Genomic DNA, 11,928 nt, shown 5'->3' on the forward strand with positions numbered 1-11,928 from the left:
CAATCCTCAAGCACCAGGCAGTTATCTTCAGGCCTCTAACCTAATACCTGTTCACCCTGTCTTCTGGACTACCAGCCTGCCTGTCCACCACCTCCACCACGCCAGCCAGCCCACCCTCAGTGTCTTCTCGGCCCAGACACCACCTGGATTCACTCACTATTCCTTAAGCCATAATACCAGCCCTTTGCCACATCAAACCCCTGCCTGGTCACAGTCAAATAGGATTGTTACCGTACCCTGCTTGTCCATGTCCGTAATTGGGTTCTGCCTAGAACCGAATACAGCACTTCTCAAGGTACCCAATGTGTTGACATAGTAAATCATAGTAGCAATCTCTATGCTACTATCACTATAATTATCCAGCGCTATTTGAATCTCGATGTGCTGGAGTTCAGACATATCTAACGTACAAGGCTCTCTTTAGGGACTCTCAAAGCATCATGCAGCAAAGAATGTTCTCCATGGGCGGTTGGGTGGTCCAGGGTGTGGATGCCATTCAACTGCTTTATTAACTGTCACAATATAAGCTTAAGATCAGATGACATCATTCACAACTTGAAATCCAATTCAGATAACTTTACTTCAAACTCTGTGTCTGGGGGAAGATGATCTTCAAGTGGGTAGTTCAACAATTTAAGACAGTCAAAAGAGACCATCTTTAATCCCCTGATACAGACCCTGGGTTACATTCAGGACTGGCCTCCTTGTTCACTGGCCTCTCGTTCACGTGTTCTTATGCAACATGTAAGAGCAGGGTTCTGAGGTGCAGCTATAATTAGATTAGAATGGACAGTCATGCGGATGGCTCATTCTTCTTGGTAGGCTCTAGACGTGACTGTAAGCTGGGATTTGGTTGCTCAGTGCTGAGTGGTATGGAATTCGAGGAAGCACAGTTAGTTGCACGCACACACATGAACATACACACATACACATACACACACACAAACACCCACACACACACACACACACACACACACACGTTCATACCCACACACACATGCAAAAAGGCAGGAGTGAGAGCCAGTAAGATGCATGTAGAGATGGACTGTTATGTAATCTGAATGTTATGCTTTGTCATAACTGTCTAGGCCATGCCGTTCTGTGTCCTGTTGGGACTGTGTGCAGCTGCTTTGTTATGATGTATAGAGACCAGAGGCACAGCAGTGACACACTCAAATCTCCTGCTACTACAGTACATTATATTATTACATTATAATGTATATTATAATGTATATTATGTATTCTTTTGTGTGATCGTTTCAGTATTTGTATGGCAGCTGTAGAATCCCTGCATTACTGTACCTGTAAATATTGCTGATATTTAGTAGCAATAGTCACAGGTGTTGCATCTTCAGATGCTTAAAGTGTGAGATGCAGGAATAATTACAAATGTATTTCCTGATATAGTGGCAAACCCGATGAAGAGACAGAGTAATAAATGTATACAATATAATAGCATGTGAGTGTAAACTTAAATGGCTGGTAATCACATAACTAGATATGTAATATTGTATTTCACTATACAGTAGAAGTCAATGTTAATACAATCATAGGATTCAAATTACACCCTATAGTATCTTAGAGCTGGAACAGAACTGTATTTGCCGCAGTGGGGAATTTGTTGGGCACATGCACAGGGTCGGCAAAGACAATAAGAAAGAGTTGAAGTGCACAAACGAAACACAAAATGATCCATTAGTGACACAGAACAGAAACACACACCCACTGTACATACACCTCATCCCACTGTCTCTGGGCGGTGCTTCTCTCCTCACTTCTGTTGAGGAGGCAGATACTGGTGGGGATGAAAGGTGTTCTGGCTTTGATAATCCTGAGTCTGCTAGACCCCTAGTGGCTCTAGTCCTGAGTCATGAGTCATGGTTCTAGTCCTGAGTCGTGGCTCTAGTCCTGAGTCATGCTTCTAGTCCTGTGGCTCTAGTCCTGAGTCGTGGCTCTAGTCCTGAGTCCTGGCTCTAGTCCCGCCTAGTTGCTCTGTTAGTCTGCATAGTGGTTGCTACTTACACTGGTTAAAATGCAGGATATTGTATTCACGGTTCAGGGGGTGAGATGGGTCGGCTGAGCTCAGGGATCGTGGTCGGGAAGCTGGGTGATATTTGGAATTGGTGAATGTGCTCATTTTACTGGCTATGGGTGTTGTTTTGTACAGTGGTATTTTAATTGAGGGTTAGAGGGTTAAATTGTTAATTGCAATCGGCACCTCCCATTGGCTTGTTCCACCCATGTCTGAAGCTTTCCAACGATGGCCTTTCAAAATTATCCAGTCTGTAAGGTAAGCTGATCCTCTCACTCACTTGCTAATAATACAGGATTACATTCATGCTCCATCCCAGACACTACCCTATACAAGCACACATATGCACACACTCACACACTCACACACACACCCCCACCCCACGGACAACACGTACAGCTATTGTCTGCCCCGGACCGCAAGAGGTAGCACGGCAGTCAGGTAGCTGCGTGTTCTCTGTCCATTTGTTCGACGGACCCAATGGAGGCCTGTTGTTTCTTCTGTTGCTGAACAAGGACTTAAGACAGAACCAGACAAGGAATTCTCTACCACAAAGGATTCCCCCACAGATAACCTTATACAACTTTAATGAGGTAAGAGTATATATAAAATTCATTTAATCATTCATTTCATAATTGCTATCAATCTACAAATAGAAATGTCATCCTTGAAGTAAAATTGTTATTGTCTTAGGGTTATACACACACCTCATTTCAAATCTCTCTTAAATCCCAGGTTTCACTGCCCATAAATATCCATCTGCTTCCTCTTCATAACCCCCCCCCCCCCCCCCCCCTCCAGATGTTCCCCTGGTCCGCTGTATTCTCCCTGGAGCCCAAGGTCCCGGGCCGCCGCACCTCCGAGGAGCTGGTGACCAACACCCTGATGCTGGAGCTGGGCGCCATCGTGAAGCGGACGGAGCGCATCCGCCTGGAGAGAGAGGGCCGCCGGCGCCGCTCCTCCGCCTCCTCCGCCGCCAACTACAGCTGGCTGGCCACGGCCCCCGCCCCGCCGCCCTACGAGCTGACCCCCGGGAACCTGCTGGAGCTGCAGGAGCTGTGCTCCAAGGTCCCCCCGTCGCAGTGCGGCCCTCTGATCGTCAGGTAGAAGAGAGGCTCACCTACACTGACAGGATATGCAGAGAGAGACACAGGAACCTCAATCTGCTTTATATACTGACGCTGCTAGTTGTGGAACTGGCTACATGGAGAATCAATGAATACAAATGATTACTCAAATGATTTGTAATAATTCATGTAAGGGCTCTTTTAGGAGTTAGTCATCTACTCCTAACCTTACTAGGCGAATGGTAGGGCAGCGATACTTGCATCACAAAACTGTCTATACACAAAAAGAGAGAATAACACATTTTTCCATTTGACACCTCAAATGAATTAGTAGCAGTGTACTGGTTAATCAGTTTCACCCTTTGGGCAGTAAACTCACACTGGTGTTCTATTGTGTAGTTGCTGTTTAATCCCAGCAACAAAACCATAAATGTGCGGACACGTGTCAATGTTCCACCGCCTTACTGGCAGATTCCGGCGGCTGGTGTCCCAGATGGAGCCGGAGGTCCAGCAAGTGGCACGCCTGTTTCGCACGATCGTCCGCGACTGCGTGGAGGAGCAGGCCGGCGAGGACACATCTGACGCCCCGGCCCCCGTCTGTGAGAAGCAGCATCGCAGCAAGAGCCTCTCCTTCGTCCACTTCCGTTCGCGGTTCCGCACGGCCCCCCTGTTCAGGGGCGGCGGGATGGGAGGCTCCCGGGGGAACCTGGAGCAGTCCATGGAGTGGTCAGACGAGGAGGAGGAGCCGATGGAGGAGGACATTGGGAGGGTGGAGGACGCCAGGCTCAGGGCCCGGGCGGCCAGGAAGAGCCGGAGCCAGAGCATGCCAGAGATCAGCCCCGTGGAGCAAATCGTGCATGGGTGAGCGGTTTGGTTGGCAGGAGATGCGGGACAAACGGACGGGTGGGTGGGTGGGAGAGGGAGCAAGTGCAGCAGGAGAGGTATCAGCCATTACGAGATGGCCCCCTTAATGGTCAAGGGTGGAGATGTTGGAAGAGAAGCAGCAATATGTACATTATATAGATGCTAGCTTATAGGACATACTTACTACTGTATTATAAGTGTGTAAAGTAGCCTGGAGACAAAGATACAGAATACGAGACCTCATTAAAGATATAAACGGCCGATTGGTGTCCATCCTCAATACATCAAAAGCTGGTTTTGTTCCTTAGATTGAGTATAGTTTTTGCACATGAACCTCATAATTCACCATGGACTGAGTACAGTTTGAAATGCACTTTTTCAGTCTAGTTCCTGATTAGTAAAGTTCAGAATGGGTATAGCACATAGTGCGGGAATGTTCTTCTCCCAAATCATTTGCACCTTCAGCACCTTAATACTTACCACGCAAGTTTTACCTCTTTAATACCAATTAAACCACACGCTCCGATGTAAATACCACTGAGGTGTAGGTCAGCAGATGTTTAGAAAGATTGTATATTTTCCTATGGTTGTGATACATTGCTGTATTAAGTGATTAAAACCGTGCTTTTTCCAAATCCATATCCTTTTTTTGTGTATAAATGAATATATACATGCAGATTGTTTATCTGGAGTTGGTCCTGTGTATGTGTACTCCAGCTTAGTGACTCGCATGTTGCAAGTGGTTACATCATATCATGGTGTACATATAAACAATCTGTCCCAAAGTTTATATAACTGACAGGGCCCAGATTAGCACATTGCTTCTGGAAAGCCGTCTCAAAATAGCACGGCAGGTGAATTATATCGAAGGATGCTAATCCTCTTATGTTCAATAATAGGTCAACCATTAACGCAGGCCTCCTATCATTCATTTATTTATATGCACTTCCTTTTCCATTACACTTTCATTACTATTTGCACTTTATACATCAACTTCAAGGCATTTGGCTAAAAGTGAAGACAGGGGATGAAAATAGGAAGAATATCTCTTTCTCAAAAAGCTATGGTCATTTAAATTACGGTTCCTGTACATGAGCGGTCCTCTTTCTGAGTCTGACAGCGCTTCATCAAATCAGTCAAAACAACTGCAGCCATGCCCGACCAGACACCTGGGTGAGCTGGTCCCAGTCACTTCATTAGTAGGCTTTAACTGGCAGAACCCCCTCCAGTGGCCCAATCCCCACCGAGCCTTACACTGGAATGAAACTTGTTAAGACTACTGGGAAATAAAAAATGCTTTGAAATGCAGATTCAGACCCGCCGAGATGTCAACACTGACAGAAAAAAAGGTGCCAACGTGTGGCCTGAACCAATTCCAAATGAACTATTTGTGTTTTGGTGGAGGGCAATGCCAGGAAGGTCCCCTTCAGTGGACTGTGATGCCATGCTGCCTTTCTTTTCTTTCATATACAAACAAAAAGGGACTAATATTTTCAGTTGCAGTTCTTGTTAGAAGTACACATTTTGGCAAATAAAGCTCAGAAGAACATTAATGGGGAAAATAAGATCTAGCGTCAGTATTTAAATTATTGTGAATAGATTAGTGACAAAGTCCAGTTCTCAACAGCAACATAAGTGGCATGGCAGGCTATGAATTTCATAACCAAAAACATTTGTTATTTTCTCTTTGCGACCACCCACACTCGACACTAGCGGGAACCGGAAGGAAAAGAAGAACCTCTGCAGCTTAACCAGATCTTAAAATAAAAAAAGATAGTTTGTAGAATCAAACCGTTAAATAGCCATTTTCGATTAAATGTATTCTGATTAATTGGTCTAAAGTAACAATGAACAGCGTTGCACTCGCTCTAGCACACGGCTCATCTCACCTCTGTATTACCTCCAAGGCGTGGTCTGCCGGTCAGAGGGCATGGGCTGTCTGGTGGACAGTACAGTTCATTAACATGGGCTCAGATACCGCAACTGGGCACCCTTTGCTCTCCCGAACAAGGGAGGAAAAAAAATAACTTTAAAAAGAGTCAACAACAGCCCGATTGATAGAGGAAACTCAGATAACACGTGTTGATTCGACCACCGCTTTGAGTCTCGGTTAAGAGTCCATTTTTCTTCGCACCCCACCCCTACCCAGAATCCGTGCTCCTCGGCCTCCCATCATCATCATCCTCCTCCTCCTCCTCTTCTTTCTCCTCCTTTAAGCGAAGAAGACGACGAAGACGATGAAGAAGACCACCAGGACGAGAAAGATCTTGATCATCAGCCAGCGGTTGGAGGACACCGACTGGAAGTACTTGAGGATCTCCGTGTGGGCACCCTCCACGTTCAGCTGGGTGTCCTCCACGTTGGCGTCGATCCTGCAGGGTGGGGGAAGGACATGTGAGAGGGGGGCCAGTAGGACGGCTGTGAAGACACCTTCCCTCTCCTTCAGGGTGTTGCGCTGAGAGGGACTGGGCCCGGATCAGATTACACTAGAGCCCCCAATCTAGTTCAATGCATGAGTGTGCCTTATTCGTGTACCGTACCGGAGCATGGATGAACCGTGTCCGAGACCACTAGAACGGGGGTCTCGGGTACCGTCCATGTGTACCCAGGTACGGTTCGCATCAGGTGGGAACACTTAACTATGTAAGCTTGTATGCTATTCTGCATAGCTGCGTATGCGTGCAGCACGCACCGCATCTAATCCTCTGAACTGCACGGCCATGCTGGTGAAGTAGGTGGGCAGGCGAGGATCGTTCTCCAGCATATCAACAACAGTAGGAATAGTGGAAAGGTCGACTCCAGTGTATGGATGCTTTTCTACACTGGAGAGTGTAGAAAAGTTGGGGCATACCAACTCGGGGCATAGCACCACCTAGTGTATCAGAGTTGGTAGATACGCAAGCAAACTTGTGTACGGAACAACATTGCTAATGTGGAAGCTGACCGGTGGGTGGGTGGAGGGAGGGAGGGGGGGGCAATCATACTCTGGCGTGCCAAGAATCAATCCTTCCGAATATAAATCCCCCTCAGACTGCCCTGGGGCCGAGTGCTGCAGGTGCTCATTATATTGTAATTTTACCATTTTCCGTTGGCTTTCGGAGTAGCTTTGACCGATAAAATGGTAGAGCCTCATAATATTGTGCATGTTTAATAACGACACTTTTATCGAGTACAAAGACCCTGAATGGAAGGGGTCTCAGCATTTCATCAACACTTTACGGGGCCCAGACAGAAACAGATTTTTATAAGGTTAGGATCCCTTTGGAAATATTTAACAACATCACATTGTACAATCCTGTATTTCAACAACATTTTTACTAGTCTCTCTTGTTTCTTATCTCCTGTAAAAGCCAACCTTTGTACCTGGCTTGCAAATCACAAACATCTTGTTCTCGTTTCTCCGTCTCCCCCCCGCTCACCTTTGGATGGTCTCCTCCTGCTCCTTGACCATGTGTGCCAGCTGCTGGAATATGGAGCCCAGCTCCACGATGGTGCTTTCAATGTTCTGCATGGTGTCCGCACGACTCTGGATGTACGAGTCCTAAGAAAGGGAAACGCAAATAATAACACCAAAGAAAACCATGCAGCGCTGCGTCACGACACAGCGGACATCCACGTGTTTTGAAAAAATGTGTTAAAGACGAGACGCGCAGAGCCGTACCTGCTCGTCAATGAGCTGGAGCTGCATGGGGTTGGACTGGGAGTCCATGTCGATGGCCACCTCGCCCATGCTCCGGGACTCGTCCTGCATCAGCACAGAGCTTTCTGTCGAACGGACAAGGGCACAGACAACAAGCACAGCCGCGGTTAGGGAGAGACATCCCACACGTTTAGGAGAGAAAGGCTTCTTTTTTTTTTTGCTTTAAGAACAGCGGGTCAACAAACAGTTAAGCTGGGTGTACCCGCTGGGAGAGACCACAGACATCCAGGGAAATACCTTTTAAATTTGAGGTGGTATAGCCCTGGTACTCGCGCGCTGCCTGCGGCTCCTGGGCCCCTTTTTTGCGGCTCCCTAAAATGTTTTGTCATGTTTGCATTATAGAGGACCAGATACAGTGACAGGCAGGCACATGGGTCAGGAGCAGCCTGTTCTTATGGCAACCTGGCTGCTTCCTGGAAGCGTGAGTCTGTCTAAGAAGCGCATCTGTCGCTGCCGGTAAAAGTTGACACGGTCTGTAATGATTAACCGCTGTTCTTTGGTGGTGTTTTTGCAGAGCTACCAGGGCCCGGGTTAAAGCACGTTGTGTAGCCAGAGAACAATGACTGTACGGCAAGCACACATTTGCATAATTTTCTTTAAACAGAGTAGCGTGCCATTACCCTGCCGGCACTGCTATGGCTGCGTGTGAAGAGTGGTTACTCAGTGGAGCGGTGTGTGTGTGTGTGTGAAGAGACTTACTGAAGTTGTTGGCCATCATGGGTGAGGAAGAGGAGGGAGGCTGGGAGAACTGCTCTCTCCTGCTGCGCTGCTGCTTCAGGTTCTGTGCACCACAAGAGATACATTACTGTTCTTTGTGTTGTCGTTTAAGTAAAATGGATTTAATTATGGTAGAACTGGTCCAGTAAGGAGTACGGCCATAAAGCATGCATGTCTCACCTCTGTTCTTACTTCCAGGACCGATTTGAAGTCGTTGGACATGGATGCCAGTTTGGACTGTGAACACAGAACACGCATAGCTGTTTAGTGGCAAAAAAATATAAAAAGTGAAAGTGAAGTTTCAGCTCAAACTCAAACCTAGCAATTTGTTTTGAGCTGAGAGCTTAAAGAAGGAGGGTTATGGCACCAGTGTTATTCCCGTGGTTACGAGCCCTGGCGACATGAGTGCCGTTGTGTAGGAGCGTTTATAATGAGCATAATGTTGTATGAAATGTATATGAAATGTGCCTCACGCTGTGGCGTTATACTACAAGTGTCTGAGAAGCCTGACCCTCTCTTGAACACGACTTACTTACATGACTTGACTGTTCATGTAATCTTAGCATAAACGTTATCTGTCAAAGATGCTGTCGGGAAGTACTAATGGGATACTTTGAGGGATGGCTATGGCATTTCTAACAAATCACACTCGGCTATTAGAGACGTAAAGGATCTTATAGCATATCTGTTCTAGTTGACAACGAGCCTCTGTTGGAGATTGTTTGGTTTGAAGACCGTTCCCGGTCGAACGACAAGCTTTTGTTTGGTTTCACTTTTGCTTCAGCAGAGACTAAAGCGGTGATAGCATGCCACCAGGTGTGAGTGTGATTAACCATTACAGGCCTTTTCAAATTCTGCCTTTTCCTGTGTTTAGTGACATCACAAGTGGGTGTGTCCACCTAGATGTACGCTGGATAAATCAGCAACATTTGCTGTCCACTGGGCAGGCTTGTAGACGGATCCATCTAGCGTACATCTAGATGGACTCTGCTACTTGTGAGGTCAATAAAACACAGGAAAAGCCAGATTTCCAAATGGCTTGTAATGGTTGATCACACTCACACCACAATATAACCCCTTTAAACTACACTAGCGATCACCAACCCCGCCACAGGCCTAGCGGCCAGGGTTAAGGTTTCAGTGTGAACAGGTATAAACCATCTCATGGCTCCAGCTCTACCTGTAGTGACACCACGATGGTGTTGGAGTGGGTCTGGATGTGCCGGCCCCCAGGGGCCCCCCGGGAGCGCACCAGGTCCTGCAGCTGGGCGATCTGCTTGTTCAGGCTGTTGATGTCCTGTTTGATGATGTAGGTCAGCTCTTCGATCTCCACCGCCTTGTCGTCAAACAGAGATTTCCTCTTTGCCACTGAAATGTTTTAAAGGTACTCGGTCAGCTCTTCATATAGAGGGGAATATCAATCACAATAACCAACACGTACTTATAATCTATGTTTTTATAAAGCAGTGGCTATAAAAGGATCTTCAGGGAAAGATTGCAACTTATGGTCAATCACACTGAAATGTTCTTTCTGTACAACTGTTTATTATGATATGATATCGATGCAATGCCAATAAAAGACCATGAACAATAACTTACAAATGGTGAGTTTTTCCAATTTGGCGAACGTGTTGCTCAAGTCTCTTCCAATTCTCCTGGAAAAGAACAACCAGTTAGGTCAAAACTTAAGCCAGAAGGAGGAGGCGTCACCTTAAGACCAGGCTCATATTTGCATGGTTGCCACTGTGTGCTGTGGCTCATGTTAGGATGTGTTGGACTCACTTGGCCATGACAGTGAAGTCACTGCGCTGCTTGAGTGCACTGAGGACCGGCTTGGTCGGCTGGATTCCATTCTAGAATAAAAAGATACACCAAATTAGTATTCATAAAATCATCATAAATTTATCAAACATACAGCTGTTTACTCAAACAAATGTCCTCATAATGAAAGTAAATTCACTTAAAAGTTATGGTTTCTGTTTTCATTTAAAACCACAAGCTCTCCCGGGTAAGTCCCTGATAAGAGGTAAGAATGTCTGAAAGTGATTGTGTGCCAAAACAAACCAACACAGGTTAACATGAGAACATACCTGTCTGCCCTGGAGAGATTTACAGGCCGACTGGAACTCGAGGGTCCGGTCTCGGCAGGTCATCTTCCCGCCGGGGAGTCACCAGCCCGGGTCACAGCTCTACCGTGGTCGGGTCGGACCGATCGATCGAGATCAGCTGTTCACTATCGTGTAGCAGAACCTCCTGTGGCGTGGGCAGCTCTCACATCCACTCGAGCGTAGACACACACACGTCCATTTCTCTGTGACAACAATTTAAAAGCGTATGAGGGGCAAGGACCCAGAACCCCTCTGAGCGCACACACACACACACACACACACACACACACTTGCATAAACACAAGGCAACAGACAGACACACACACACACACACACAGGAAGATGAAGTGACTGTGGAGTCACTGTGACTTCTATGTGAAAAAGACGCGTGTGGTTTTCTTCCCACCATGAGTAACTTGGCCCATCACGCCACACTACGTCTATCCCATTAGATGGATTAGACTCAGACGTACACACCACAGCAACACGCCGGCCGGTGACTGTCACGACAGGGCTTATGACGGAGGGCAACTCAGCACAATAACACAATCCTTTGAGTATCAAGTCATAGAAGACGGGTACATAAAATGATAACCATTTGTCGGGATGCGATCGTGCTCCGAATGGGTTCGGTCGATCCCCCCCAGCCCAGCTGATTCCGGCCTGATTGGCTAACGGGGAGCTAGGCTAACAGCGGAGCTACTTCTGTTTTGTCAGCGCTACGAGAAGAAGGAAACCAAAACCAAAAGAGGGCTCCTTTGGATATTGGCATGAATACCTGTTGTTAGAAGCTATCCTAGTCCGATTTCGTCGTTCCTCTGGTCGATGATATAAATTATTTCACGGATCCTCGACGGTTGTGGTGGAAAAAGCAGGCGATCCTTGAGTTAAAGTTCCGATCCGGGTCACTTCCGGAGGGCTACGTCACTGCCACGTCTACCTACCACCGCGGACGGGGCGGTACTAAAGGCCGCCGACAGAGGTCACCACATCTCTGTTGTCAGGATACAGGCGTCCCTGATGAGTGGCAACATCAACAATGTGCCTGCAATTCTATAATACACTTTAATACACGTATTATATAATACACAATTTTCAATGAAGACCAACTGGCCGGTATTTTTGGAGTTGACTATAGCACTTGCAGCTCATTTTACACTCTTGAAAGTCGTGTGTGTGTGTGTGTGTGTGTGTGTGTGTGTGTGTGTGTGTGTGTGTGTGTGTGTGTTCGTGTGTGCGTGCATGAGTGAGTGAGTGAGTGAGTGAGATAAGCTATAGCCTTCGAGATGAATTGCTCTACAGGTATGTTATGGGAAAAGATAACATCCAGAAAAGCACTTTGATTTTTCTCTACTGCTACTGGTACCCACATCCTCAGTACAACATGAGCTGGCATGCCCGAAATACAGCTATGCCCTTACCTCTGTAGCTCGTAGCCTA

The 11,928-nt window shown here is 46.8% G+C and overlaps 2 protein-coding genes across 3 annotated transcripts; one reads left to right on the plus strand and one right to left on the minus strand.

The window, feature by feature from the left end:
• Positions 1 to 2,833: 2,833 nt before the first annotated feature.
• On the plus strand, positions 2,834 to 3,972 carry LOC311344913 (protein RD3; the record flags this gene model as incomplete). Its single annotated transcript, XM_084469252.1, has 2 exons — positions 2,834 to 3,135; positions 3,571 to 3,972. The coding sequence occupies 2 exons, from the start codon at positions 2,834 to 2,836 to the stop codon at positions 3,962 to 3,964; spliced, it is 696 nt and encodes a 231-aa protein (XP_084325378.1). The 3' UTR covers positions 3,965 to 3,972.
• Positions 3,973 to 4,881: 909 nt separating this feature from the next.
• On the minus strand, positions 4,882 to 11,421 carry stx5a (syntaxin 5A). Of its 2 annotated transcripts, XM_084469574.1 has the most exons (11): positions 11,267 to 11,421; positions 10,471 to 10,691; positions 10,163 to 10,233; positions 9,980 to 10,035; positions 9,561 to 9,748; positions 8,561 to 8,617; positions 8,363 to 8,444; positions 7,901 to 7,975; positions 7,625 to 7,728; positions 7,383 to 7,504; positions 4,882 to 6,335 (listed from the first exon to the last, which is right to left on the minus strand). In XM_084469574.1, the coding sequence occupies exons 2-11, from the start codon at positions 10,531 to 10,533 to the stop codon at positions 6,176 to 6,178; spliced, it is 978 nt and encodes a 325-aa protein (XP_084325700.1). In that variant the 5' UTR covers positions 10,534 to 10,691; positions 11,267 to 11,421; the 3' UTR covers positions 4,882 to 6,175. The 2 variants fall into 2 exon arrangements, with proteins under 2 accessions (XP_084325700.1, XP_084325701.1); XM_084469575.1 differs by lacking the exon at positions 7,901 to 7,975.
• Between the last annotated feature and the right edge of the window lie 507 nt (positions 11,422 to 11,928).

This window comes from Micromesistius poutassou (assembly GCF_964030765.1).
Source record: "Micromesistius poutassou genome assembly, chromosome: 6".
Lineage (NCBI taxonomy): Eukaryota > Metazoa > Chordata > Actinopteri > Gadiformes > Gadidae > Micromesistius > Micromesistius poutassou.